This window comes from Amphiura filiformis, chromosome 2 (assembly GCF_039555335.1).
Source record: "Amphiura filiformis chromosome 2, Afil_fr2py, whole genome shotgun sequence".
Lineage (NCBI taxonomy): Eukaryota > Metazoa > Echinodermata > Ophiuroidea > Amphilepidida > Amphiuridae > Amphiura > Amphiura filiformis.
In genome coordinates this window covers 86321633-86336302 of record NC_092629.1, presented here as the reverse complement: position 1 = coordinate 86336302, position 14670 = coordinate 86321633, and the positions used below count along the sequence as shown (strand labels likewise).

General features: G+C 39.6%; 1 protein-coding gene across 1 annotated transcript in view; it reads right to left on the bottom strand.

The window, feature by feature from the left end:
* The window catches only part of LOC140146750 (E3 ubiquitin-protein ligase znrf2-like), a 125443-nt gene that overhangs the window by 73395 nt on the left and 37378 nt on the right, over positions 1 to 14670 (bottom strand). Inside the window, 2 exon segments of the mRNA XM_072168624.1 lie at positions 6334 to 6358; positions 6360 to 6430. Of these exon segments, the coding sequence (XP_072024725.1) occupies positions 6334 to 6358; positions 6360 to 6430 (96 nt within the window).

Here is a 14670-nt window from a genome sequence, read left to right as displayed (position 1 = left end):
CATTGGGCTGTTCCAGTTGATATCCACACTACCCCTGTGGAAAAAATCTTCCACAGGGGGAGTATGTTTTTCAAATGTAATTGGTCAGGGTTAATCATTTTGAAACCAATACTCCTCTGTAATATGGCTTTACCTATATCTTGAATACTTCCATAACTGGAGAGAGTATTTCAAATGGAAGTTACACAATTGTCTATTACATTCAAAACTCATACTCTCTCTGTGGAAGACTTTAGCTAAATGTGCCACAGGGGTAGTGTGGATATTAAATGGAATGGCCCATTTGACATGTTTCACAAAACTTGGAATGATTCATGCTTCCAAAATCCCCCTAAAATGTTCTGATACCTCTAAACATTGCAAAATTAGTTTTCTTTTTTTGAAAAAAAAGGGTCTACATACCGTATTTCGTCAAATAGTCGCCCCCCCCCTCAAATAAACGCCCCTACCACTTTTTTCAACCAAGATGTTTCAAAAATGCCGATATTTCCATGCTGCCTTATGAGGTAAGCTTACCAAGTTGCCCACATGGTTGATTTATAGCGTCAATATTTGGTGAAAATCTGGATTGGAAACCCGGAAGTGAACCAGATGTCAGTGTTTCTAGTTCATAGTTCGTCATTTTAGCATGAGTTTTAAGTTTACCTAATGATTTTAACGGAATTATCGTTCTAAAATTGACCTTGAATAAATGCCCCCCCCTTGGGAAAATGTAACGCCCGGGGCATTTATTTGACGAAATCTGGTACATACATCCTCCAAAATCAGCATAGAAAGGCTCCAAAATGAACTATTATCATAAAACCCTTACATTATATTTCAAAGAATGAAGCTGTCAATTTTCAAAATTCAAAGAATGTTTTTTTTACATAAAGAATATGAACTCAATCGTGTTCGCTTTAGGAATTATAAAAGTACAATTGCAACAGTACAGTTTTTTCAGAGACACCCTATATGTATCTGTCATGTGAGAGCATCACTAACGAAAATCTCCCAGATATTTTTATCACAGACACTATTTGATCAAATGTATAAAACAGCCAGGTACAGCTGTTAAGCTGAAAATAATATGAGAGTTGTTATTATGGCAGTACATGTATACAAAAAAATAATAATTTCAAATAATGATGAGGAAAAACAGTGACAGGAAAATACAATGAGATTGTTATCTCACTACATGTATGAACCACAATGGCCTCATCCCAATGGCATAATTCAATAACCTCAATTAAACAACCATAGTGCAAAATTTGACCTCAAGTTGCAGAGTATGAGTTTTTGTACCCAAATTTTCTAAGGTCGTTCAATGAATGTACAAATGTATAGGGGTTATAGAATTCGAACTGTGCCCTGATAGATGAACATGTTGTGGATCCTAGTGTCTTAGAGCGTATTGATTAGTCAGATTTAATTTTTAAAATATTTTTAGGGGTGTGCATATCAGATCGGTGCTGATCTGAATTGCCTGAAATCAGTCAGATTAGTTCTGAATCGGGATTGGGGAAAATCTCTTCATTTGCCGGTATCTATGAACCGATTAATTATTTTCAAGCAAACTCAAAGAAGGCTCAGACTGCACCAGAGCGCATCTAGAACCCCTCTTTAGGGGGTACTACACCCCTGGCCAATTTTGTGCCTATTTTTGAATTTTTCTCAAAATTATAGCACATTGGTGACAAGTAAGATATGTATATTATAGGGCAAGGACTACAACTACTGTACTGAAAATTCAGCAACTCAAAGCAAGTAGTTATTGATTTATTGATCAAATATTGGTTTTCCCTCATTTTTCACTGTAACTCCACAACTGTTGTCTGTGCTGAAATAAAATTTCCAGTGCAGTAGTTGTAGTCATTGCCTCTATAATATATATAGCTTACTTGTCCCCAATGTGTTATTATTTTTGAGAAAAATGCAAAAATAGGCACAAAATTGGGCAGGGGTGTAGAACCCCCTTAATTTAAACAATTTTACAAAAATTTGTGGAATTTTTTGAGAAGTTGCAAATTCTAGTAGTACTGTATCCTCCAGCAATCCTATTAAAATCACGGCCCCACAAAGTGTGTACTTTCTTTTTGTGTTGAATTTAAACACATGTACAAACCAATAAAGATGTTGATAAACATCAACTAAACAGATCAATGCAACAAAATAGAGTTGTATGTTGGAAAATGGCACTTACAATTCTACTGATGTCTACATCACAAAATTCAATCAATCAGAAAGCTGCTAGCTAGCTATACCCTGGGTTTTTAGGGTTCTTTAAATTGCTATTTTCACTACAAAATAGCTAAATATGGTTGCCCAGGTATGGTAAAGCTATGATATAGAGTGAGCATTTTGTAAAAGTGTCAAAGTGTGACCATGGTTTCTATGTGAATGTTGTTGAGCCTTTGTGTTGCTCCTACATACATGTAATGATCAATTTTAGGTTTTGATTTGAGCAACTTAAATTGGCTATCCAGAACCGGATCTTTGATAAAATGCAATATAAGGGGCTGTGCAATAATTATGAGCCCTGGGGAGGGTAAAATTGGGGGGGGCAAGAAATTTTGGCGAGCCAAAAGGGGGGCAAGCAATTTTGGCAAGCTGAGAGGGGGGGGCAAGCGATTTTTGGCACACATTCATGGGGCGCTTTTTAATAAAACGCTCTAAAAGGCTTAGGAAAACAGTACGAAACGCTTATATGCAAATTTTCCTGCCCGCTGCGCTCGCAACAGGTATATAGACCAATTAAGGGGGGCAAAGAATTTTTGGCGGGCCGAGGGGGGGGGGCAAGCGATTTTTGGCAGGCCGAGGGGGGCAAGCGATTTTTGGCGAGCCGTTTGGAAATTTTACCCCCCCGGGGCTCATAATTATTGCACAGCCCCTAATTACATTATTATTTTAAAAGTATTGTACAAAGTAAAAGCTTTTTATGTGAATTTGAGTCTTTGATTTAGTCTGGGCTTTTAAATTTGATACTGCTTGGGAGTAAATTGTAGATATTATGGTATTTGGGTTTTAAAAATGAGGATTTGGAACATTAGTAAACACATCTTTTAGTTTTTACCTCCCAACTGTGGACACACACATAAATTTGAGGGGGCTTATAAAGCAATAAAGCTATTTATATTAGGGCTCATATTGAAATACCCTACCACGTTTTCACACAGAAACAAGGCAGGATTCCCCTCGCTAAGCGCGCCTCAGGAAAGCTCGGTCATAAAACGGATGGATTATATGCATCAGTGATACACCCTACCCAGGATTTTAACAAAAGAAGGCTAGCACAGGAAAGCTGCAGGATGGCGCACACCTTCCTGTGTAAGGGAATTTCAATATGAGCCCTTATTCCTTTCAAGCTTTCAAATCCTGTTTATGATCTAGGAACTTCCGCAGTGCCACCACAATTACACATAGATTCTCACATTTGCTGGTGTTTACAGCACACATTGTGTATTGCTATCAAAATGAGGACATCTAAATCGAGGTTTAATCGACAAACAGAGGACCAAAATGGTGGATTTTATGTGTGTATATAGAGGCCCTGCATGAAATTATCGATTGGCTCCAAACAATGGATTTGAGCCGGTATCCTTCACTGTAGTTATGGCGGAGTGCAGTCCATTCAATCAAATGTTGTCATCAACCTATTTGATTGTAGTGCAGGGTTATGTGTGTGAGACGAACTGTCACGGTAGATTGCAATCATGCTTTTGTTGAATGCATTTGAGTAGTCCGCCATATTTACGGGATGATACGCCACATGCAAGGCCTCTATATACTATAGCTGTGTAAAGTGTGTATGATACGTAGTACAAAATATGCCTACCAACTAAGGTCGCTAATAATGCGCAATTTAGCAGACAGGTCTCTAATTGCATTTGGCATGCAATCGCAACCAACTGCAGATTTCTGTGAACCGAGGATGGTACTTTTGTGCAGATAGATCCTCAGTTTGAATGTAAAAAAGTCTTGTGTGTCCTCAGTTGCAGTGCCAGGACCGTAACTAGGATTTATTTGGGGGGAGGGGACTGATTTTGAAAAAGTGGATTTTTTTTTCTTCAAAATTTGAACCTGTTTTGACCAAAAAGAGCTAAAAAACTTTACATCCCAGTTCTGTAAATGTAAGCTACTCCACTCCTACTAGCTGGCCTAGCTTATAGACGAATCCAAATTCACACATTCCTACACCTCAATGGCAACCAAAGCTGGGTCCCCGTCGGCTCCATCACACCTAAAATGTGAAATGATGCGGCCTTGGAGGGTATTTTAAACTGCATTCTATCACCCGTGTTACACATAGACAAAAGAATGATGACAGTTTACAACACAAAAGAATCTAACATCGAATTTTAAGCGGCTTTAATCCATCCAATTGGGCAGTCACAACACCAGGGAGCCAATAATGGCCGACCAAATCCTGACAATGACTTGGCTTGTTGGATTTGTAGCTATTTGTCTATATCAATATCTAGTACAATACCTCACCTGGTGATCTTACATACGTGCATGCATTAGCGCCAATCCGGCTTGAAATGTGAGGGGGGACAACCTACCAAAATTGTTAAAAAGTGGCTGAAAATAACAAAAAATGGGGCATTTTGCCAAAAGGTGGGGGGACACGTCCCCAGGTCCTCCCAGGATTGACGCTCATGCATGCATGCATGTCGGCCTACATTTTTGTCTGCCAAACCTCAACTCAACATGCTCAAGGACCTCAAGCCATAACTTCACATCTCATGGCAATGAACCATGACATGGGTATGAGTTAGTTCATCCATTTCAACTCCTACAAATAGTGCCCTGTAAACATGTAGTACCTCAGCTGGTAACCTCATAAATGTGAACCAAAACTCATCCTCAAAAGACATCATGTCATAGTTATGATCCTAATCCTGAATAAAGGTCAATGAAACATGCCATGGGTATGAGTTTGGTCAGTATGCCTTCCTGTATATAATTAATGAAGGACTTCAGGAAACCATAGTTTTGGTTCCAGGGACTAATTAGTAGTCATAATCAAGCTGCAAACCTCGTTATAACCGTGGGTTAATGGTCGCTAGAGAATAAGATTGTTGTCTACATACATGTAATTAGAGTATAGGGGGTCAGTCAGCACAATGTGATATGGTCAAGGGGAATGAGTCACATGTCGGCAATTTTCAATTTGAAGTTTTTTACATCTTTATCTGGTGGATTACAAATGCTACATTTTGATGCAAACCCCATCAAAATCGGACAATTGGTTACCGAGTTATGAGCAATTTATCAATGGCTGAAAACAATATAAAACAAAAGAATTTGAACACTGTTTTTGCCAATATCTCTTAAACAATATTAGCGACATCCGACTCACTCCCCTTGATCATGTCACATATGATAATGAAGACATTGGCCTCTTTTATTACTTGAATTTGAATATGATCTGACCCACTGGAACCAACGTCTGACAATTGAGTTACTACAATTACTAATTTGTTCATTTTATGAAACCGAATATTCATTTTAAACCCATCACGTCAAAACATGAAGCAGTTGTCTTTGAAAATGTAAATTTCAATTTCTTAAGGTAAATTTCTTAGTTTAGTAACTATTTTCAATTGTTGCAATTTGGTCGTTCACATCATCATGCGAATGATAGTGTGTTTTGGCAAAATTTGCATTGATCATTTCATAGTGAGCATGTAGGGGCTGAAATTCGTAACTTAAACGGTGTTCCATTATTTAGAACAATAGAAACCAGCTCCAGCCGGACCGAACCGCCCGCAGGCTGCCGGTCGAGTTTTGAGGCACTTACCATTATATAGGTTTTATGATGTATTTTCCATTATACACAAGTCTAGGGTTTGTGAGGTATTTTCCATGTTCTCACATTTTGTGAGGTTGTGAGGTACTTACCATTATATACAAGTCTAGGTTTTGTGAGGTATTGTCCATGTTCTCACATGTTGTGAGGTAGTGAGGTACTTGCCATTATCTACAAGTCTAGGTTTTATGAGGTATTTTACATGTTCTCAGTCACATTTTGTGAGGTAGTGAGGTACTTACCATTATATACAAGTCTAGGTTTTGTGAGGTATTGTCCATGTTCTCACATGTTGTGAGGTAGTGAGGTACTTGCCATTATCTAAAAGTCTAGGTTTTATGAGGTATTTTACATGTTCTCAGTCACATTTTGTGAGGTTGTGAGGTACTTACCATTATATACAAGTCTAGGTTTTGTGAGGTATTTTACATGTTCTCAGTCACATTTTGTGAGGTTGTGAGGTACTTACCATTATATACAAGTCTAGGTTTTATGAGGTATTTTACATGTTCTCACATTTTGTGAGGTTGTGAGGTACTTACCATTATATACAAGTCTAGGTTTTGTGGAGGCATATAACTAAGTGGCACTCTATGTCATCTGGTGGTACAAATTTGGAACATACAGGGCACTTGATTCCTGTAACAAAATGAGAACAGAGAAAGAAAAACTGTAAGTTGTAAGAAAACATGAAGTACTGTATAGACGAATCCAATTTCACGCATTCCTACTCCTCAATGGCAGCCATTATCCGCGACGGGGACCCAACTATCTCACCTAAAATGTGAGATGATACGGCCTTGAAGGGTATTATAAACTGCATTCTATCACCCGTGTTACACGTAGACAAAAGAATGATGACAGTTTACAACACAAAAGAATCTAACATCGAATTTTAAGCGGGTTTAATCCACCCAATTGGGCACTCACAACACCTGTTTGGTGCATGCGGGGAACCAAATATGGCCAACCAAATCCTGACCATGACTTGGCTCGTTGGATTCGTCTATACCGGTATTGAACTTAAGACTCATGGCTTGCTTTCCTCAGCCTTGTTCTTCACACCTGACCAATCCATGGTTCATAACTGGACCGGAATAAACACTAAACTTTTCTATTCTTCTTCTTCCTTCCTTCCCCTTACCCAAAAAGCCTCCAGAGCTCTAATCATTAATCAAGTACGTCAAAACTATTGTGGACACAGACATTGAGTAGATAGTAGATTGTCTTTACATGGACAACTTGATAACATATTTTAGTGGTGTGCACCCTTTAACAGCACAGACTTCAAATCACTGGACTATGACAGCCCTAGATGTCTCCTACATGTGTACTTTCATCTTGACAACTTATAGTGCTGTGCACCCTTAACCACAGATTTCAAATCACTCAAATTTAACAGTCTACTACATGTACAAACTGAGTTTCAACTTGACAACTTATTTAGTAGTGTGCACCATTTTAAACTACATACACTTCAAATCACAAGAATGTGAGTCTACTAGTTTCAACTTGACAACTTCATACTTATTATAGTGGTGTGCACCTTTAACCAGACCTCAAATCACTTGAGAATGTGACAGACCTGTCTGCTATAGTATCAATGTTCATTGTTAATTACAGACCTGACAAGTTCATGTGCCAAGTACACCTTCTATGTTTACATTTTTATTAACATCCATGCTTTGTGTATATTTAACTTTAAAGAATGGCTTTTTAAAGGTTTTCAAGGTTCAGACATACATGCATTCAGACATGTACCAATGTTGTCCCTGTAGAAATAATGTGGTTTGATAAAATAGTTTGTTTATCAAATGCATGAGTGTCTGAAATGTGGGGGTGGTTATAGCATTTTCATTTTATTGAATTGAGCACCATCAATATCAATAATAAATAGCATTGTCATGACATTATTGTAGCAGTTCATCACATCCCGATGAAGTACATGTATAGATGAATCCAACGAGCCAAGTCATGGTCAGGATTTGGTCGGCCATCTTTGGGTAGCCGCTAGCACCAACCTGGTGTTTTGAGCATCCAATTGTGCAAATAAAAGCCGCCTAACACCTAGAGAAGATGCAGGGACGAGGAGGGTTAATAGAATAATAGCTAATAATAGGGATAACCATCAAAATTTCATGTTGCCCATATTGCTATAAAATATTGTTTTCTGGATAGAACTCATCAATAGAAGTATTTTGGTGGTTAAATGGTCAAAATCGGTCAAAAACTTTTCGAATTATGAATTTTCAAAGTGTCCCATTCTGACCGGTCATTGGAACGAAATAAAATGACAAGGTCCAAAAATATCAATTGGGAGCAAAACTGGCATAAGCATATATTTACCTTTATATATTTCTTTATTTTAACATATATGCAAACATGAAACAATCATATTGAGAAAGTATCAAAGGGGTTTCTTATGAAATGGCACTTTACTAGTCAATGGCATAAATTATTTTATCAAACCGAGGCATTGAAATCATGCATTTAGCGAACATTTGCCAAAAATCATCCAAGATGGCCGATATGGCACAAAATCAAAATTGCACTAAGTCCAGGTAAACTTTTTTTTTTCACAACCAAAAATTTCGATGTTATTGGGTTTAATATGACCAATTAGTAGGTGTATGCAAATTAAATCTTAAGTGTCATTGAAGGTCATTGACTCATTCACACAACAATAGAGGTTATCCACTTCACTCATCATGCTCATGTGTGACTTCTAACAAAAGGTGCTGGTTCCCGTAGTATTCCTCATTCAAAACAATTCAATACATGACCTCGGAGTTACCTGCATGACTTTCGCGGGCTATTTTGAAACAGTTATGGTTGCACATTCAGGTAATCTTTTGAAAGTTCTAAACAAGGTATAGCCAGCAAGTTGTAGATGGTATGGGCCTAAATATAAGAAAACGTTTAGGATTGAAATCAGGTGAAAAATACATCAAATGAGCACGAAACTTCACATTTATGTTCAGAAAGGTGTCTTCTTAGCATGATTATGGAAATTCCAAAGGGAAGCTGGTGATTTAATTTGTAACTCGAGATCTACTTGTTCAATATTTTAACCTTTTTACAGAGGGTATGATAGAGGTATTACTGGCAACTCTGCCAAATTTCAGCTCAGTAGGCCACGTTTTCACCTGAAATTATTGACATGAATATTTTGTGCCATTCTTGAGCAGTGCTGAACTCAGCCACTGGCAATTAAGCGCACTGTGGCGATGGACCAATTTTGACTCGCACTTACAGGAAAATGAAATAAGTTATGTTGCTGTAATTTGCAAGACAGTTACAAACTAGAGTCAACAGACGCTGAATACAAGCCGCAATTTGACCCCTATAACTTGACCCCTGGGTTACGGATGGGGTCAACTGCTCTTGCACTGTGCTTAGGATGTCATAAGAAATATTCCTGGTGAATTTCAGCTTAATCGAACTTATACATGGATTTTGATTTTTGAAAATTTTTGATTGACCTTTTGACCCCTTTAATGACCTTTGACCTCAATGTAAAAAAACCTAATGTACACCGACAAAATGCATTGTTCTAATTTTAATTAAAAAATTCTAACATGTTCAGTTCTTGAGATAAAAATTCTTGAAGTTATTCAGCTAAAAACAGGAAGTGACCCCTTAATGACCTTTGACCCCAAAATAAAAATACCATGCATACATCAGGGAACACTAATTCATGTATGTTGGTTATATTATTCTGGTCTGTTTACATTTTGAGATAAAATTTTTTGAACATTTTTGGTTTTTGACCGGAAGTAACCCCTTAATGACCTTTGACCCCAAACCTGTAGGCATCCTAAAGACCCTGGCTAGTAGCAATGCATGTGTGCTAATGGCGACTCTCTGCTATATATTTTGTAAAGACAGTGATTTTTTGAATATTTTTAGCTTTCAGACCGGAAATGACCCCCTTAATGACCTTTGACCTCAATTCTTTTTAGGAAGTTTTAAGCACTGCCACATGTTGATTCATATGCATGAGTCACATGATCATTGCATGAAATTTGTGGAAGGAGTAGCATTTTTGTGAAATCACACTTTTGACCATTATAGCTAGGTCAAAGGTCACAGCAAGGTCAAAGTCAAATGGAAGGTTTGGCCTAGTCCAGTGGTCATTTGGCTCAACTATGGTTGAAATCTGTCAAGCATAAGAGAGCTAGGGCGAAACGTGGCAAGTCACGCAAAATGTCACGAGTTGCCAGAAGAAGAAGAAGAAGAATTGAGACTAGAAGGCTATATATTTGTACACAAATACGGCTATACCCGCATGTACCCAAACTTACAGTCCTTATTTGCTGAGGACTTAAAATAAAAAAATTGTAAAAAGTCGCCCAATTGGGCAGAAAATATGTAAGAAGTGAAAGTCCAAGTCACAAGCTTTAATTGAATGTAGGTTGCACTGTCGTAGCACTTAAAATAAAGAAATTGTAAAAAGTCCCCTCACAGGGGAGTCGTCTCTCTTATTCTCCGTAGGGTGCTGTTGTCAGTCTCTCTTACTCACAGTGAGGCTATGCAATATGATTCAGGGGAAACTATTCCAGAGGGAGTATGTAAATTAAATGGAACAGCCATTTCAGAGAGAGTATGTTAATTATACGGAACAGCCTTTTGGGGGCCATTTCAGAGGGAGTATGTAAATTAAATGGAACAGCCAATGGGTATGTAATTTAACTGGAACAGCCTTAACGCTTCACGCTGGTATTTCCAATTATGATAATACGATCTGTCTGTTTAGTCCTACGTGTGTGGGGTGGATGGGTGTGTGGGTGTTAGTAACAATAATACAATATACTTCTCAGGTGCTATCTGTGTACATATTCTGAGCCCGGAAGCTGCTTTCTTTGATGAGAAACGGTCGGCCCTTTGTTTTAACATTTGGGGCCCTGGGGCCCAATATATATGACTTATGGGGCTCATGTACATATGTTAAAGTATGATTCTCAAGTGCTATCAGTAGACTCAAGCTGGGCATTGTAGCTGCTTTATTTACTGAGTAACGGCCGGCCCTATGTTTTAGCGCTTGGGGCCCTGGGGCCCATATTATGTGACATATGGGGATTATATATACATACGACAATATAATACTAAAGACCTATCTGTGTACCAAATCTGAACCCTGTAGCTGCTTTATTTACTGAGTAATGGCTTGCCCTATCTTTTAGCATTTGGGCCCTGGGGCCCATATTATGTGCTATATGGGGCTCATATGTACATATAACAATGTAATTCTCAGGTGCAATCTGTGTACAAACTCTGAGCCCTAAAGCTGCTTTAATTGATGAGAAACGGCCGGCCCTTTGTTTTAACATGTGGGGCCCTGGGGCCCATATTTTTTTTTACTTATGAGGCTCATGTACATATGTTGAAGTATAATTCTCAAGTGCTATCAGTAAACTCAAGCTGGGCATTGTAGCTGCTTTATTTACTGAGTAACGGCCGGCCCTATGTTTTAGCGTTTGGGGCCTTGGGGCCCATATTATGTGACGTATGGGGTTATACATACATTTGACAATATAATACTAAAGACCTACCTGTGTACCAAATCTGAACCCTGTAGCTACTTTATTTGCTGAGAAACGGCCGGCCCTTTGTTTTAACATTTTGGCCCCTGGGGCCCCTAGCCTTGTAAATCTGGGGCCAAAACGGGCAAAAGGCACATCTACAACTTAGGGCCAATACATATGCCATGTATGAGCCCTAGTGATCTTGTACTTTTAGAGCTAGGCTTGTCAATCTGTTGCACCATATTGTAACATTTGGGCCCCTGGGGCCCATAATATATAACATATGGGGCTCTTGTATATTTGTAAATATAGAGTGCCCCTAGGGCTATCAGTGTACCAACTGAGGGCCCTGAGGCTGCTTCATTTGATGAGAAACAGGCGTGCTTTGTATTTTCACATTTGGGCCCCTGGGGCCCGTGACCTTTGACCTCTGGGGCCAAGATGGGCAAAAGGCACTTCTGAGGGTAGGGCCCATAAGTGTACCACATATGGGCCCCAGGGCCTTTGTAGTTTTAGCGCTAGCCTTGACAGAATGAGGTGTTTGATGGAGAAGGAGAAGGAGAAGAACTAGATGGCACAGTTGTGTTTGACCAAACACGAATATCTATGCCTGTGATTCCCACCCTAACCCCTTACCTATATACACCCCTGTAGGACTACATGCAACAAAGTATAAAAAGGTCCCCCTGTAGGACTACTTCCATCTAACACCCACCAACCCACCCCACCCCATACACGTAGTAATATTCAGCAAATAATAATAATAAGGAAAATGGGCCTCCTGTAGGACTACATGCAACAAAGTATACAAAAGTCCCCCATAGGACTTCTTTCATCTAACACCCACCAACCCACCCCACCTTATACACGTAGGAATACTCAGTAAATAATAATAAAGAAAATGGGCCCCCTGTAGGACTACATGCATCAAAGTATAAAAAGGTCCCCCTGTAGGACTACTTTCATCTAACACCTACCAACCCACCTCTCCTCATACACGTAGGAATACTCAGTAAATAAAATAATGAAAATGGCCCCTGTAGGACTACATGCAACAAAGTATAAAAAAGGTCCCCCATAGGACTACTTTCATCTGACACCCATTAACCCACCCCACCCCATACACGTATGAATACTCAGTAAATAATAATAAGGAAAATGGGCCCCCTGAAGGACTACATGCAACAAAGTATAAAAAGGTCCCCTGTAGGACTACTTTCATCTAACACCCACCAACCCACCTCACCCCATACACATAGGAATTCTCAGTAAATAGTAATAAAGAAAATGGGCCCCCCGTATGACTACATAAAACAAAGTATAAAAAAGTCCCCTGTAGGACTACTTTCATTTAACACCCACCAACCTACCCCACCCCATACATGTAGGAATACTCAAATAATAGTAAGGAAAATGGCCCCTGTAGGACTACATGCAACAAAGTATAGAAAAGGTCCCCGTGGGACTACTTTCATTTAACACCCACCAACCTACCCCACCCCATACACGTAGGAATACTCGGTAAATAATAGTAAGGAAAATGGCCCCTGTAGGACTACATGCAACAAAGTATAGAAAAGGTCCCCGTGGGACTACTTTTATCTAACACCCATCAACCTACCCACCCCATACACGTAGGAATACTCAGTAAATAATAATAAGGAAAATGGGCCCCTGTAGGACTACATGCATCAAAGTATAAAAAGGTCCCCTGTAGGACTACTTTCATCTAACACCCACCAACCCACCTCATCACATACACATAGGAATACTCAGTAAATAGTAATAAGGAAAATGGGCCCCCGTAGGACTACATAAAACAAAGTATAAAAAAGGTCCCTGTAGGACTACTTTCATTTAACACCCACCAACCTACCCCACCCCATACACGTAGGAATACTCAGTAAATAATAATAAGGAAAATGGGCCCCCTGTAGGACTACATGCATCAAAGTGCTATCAGTGTACCAACGCAGGGCATTGTAGCTGCTTTATTTACCGTGTAACGGCAGGCCCTTTGTTTTAGCATTTGGGGCCCTGGGGCCCATATTATGTGACATGGGGCTTTTATATTCATTTAACAATATAATGCTAAAGACCTATTAGTGTTTCAAATCTGATCCTTGTAGCTACTTTATTTGCTGAGAAACGGCCGGCCCTTTGTTTTAACATTTGGGCCTCTGGGGCCCCTAGCCTTGAACATGTGGAGCTAAAATGGGCAAAAGTCACATCTACAAGTTAGGGCCCGTAAATGTACCACATATGAGCCCTAGTGCCCCTGTAGTTTTCGAGCTAGCCATGTCAATCTGTTGCCCCTTATTTTAACATTTGGGGCCCTGGGGCCCATAACTTAAGATATATGGGGCTCATTTATATTTGTAAATATAGAGTACCCCTAGGGCTATCAGTGTACCAACTCAGGGCCCTGAGGCTGTTTTATTTGATGAGAAATGGCATGATTGGTATTTTTTACATTTGGGCCCCTGGGGCCCGTGACCTTTGACCTCTGGGGCCAAGATGGGCAAAAGGCAAATCTACGGGGTTTGGTCATTATATGTGCCAAATATGAGCCCTAGGGCCCTTGTAGTTTTGGAGATAGTCCTGTCAATGTGAAGGGTCAGGAAAAGGAGAAGAAGAAGGAGAAGAAGAAGAAGAAGAAGAAGGAGACTAGATGGCACAGTTGTGTTTGACCAAACACGAATATCTATGCCTGTGATTTCCCCCTAACCCCCGCCCCCTTAACACACCATGACGCCCTTAACCCATCCTGACACCCCATAATATGTTTAATGCTAAAAGGGCTATCAGTATACCAACACAAGGCATTGTAGCTGCTTTATTTACCGAGTAACAGCAGGCCCTTTGTTTTAGCGTTTGGGGCCCTGGGGCCCATATTATGTGACATATGGGGCTTTTATATTCATATAACAATATAATGCTAAAGACCTATTAGTGTTTCAAATCTGAGCATTGCAGCTACTTTATTTGCTGAGAAACGGTCGGCCCTTTGTTTTAACATTTGGCCCTATTGGGCCCCTAGCCCTAAACATCTGGAGCTAAAATGGGCAAAACTCACATCGACAAGTTAGGGCCCATAGGTGTATCACATATGAGCCCCAGTGCCCCTGTAGTTTTTGAGCTAGCCATGTCAATCTGTTGCTCCTTATTTTAACATTTGGGGCCCTGGGGCCCATAACTTAAGATATATTGGGCTCATTTATACTTGTAAATATAGAGTACCTCTAGTGCTATCAGTGTACCTACTCAGGGCCCTGAGGCTGTTTTATTTGATGAGAAATGGCATGATTGGTATTTTTACATTTGGGCCCCTGGGGCCCGTGACCTTTGACCTAT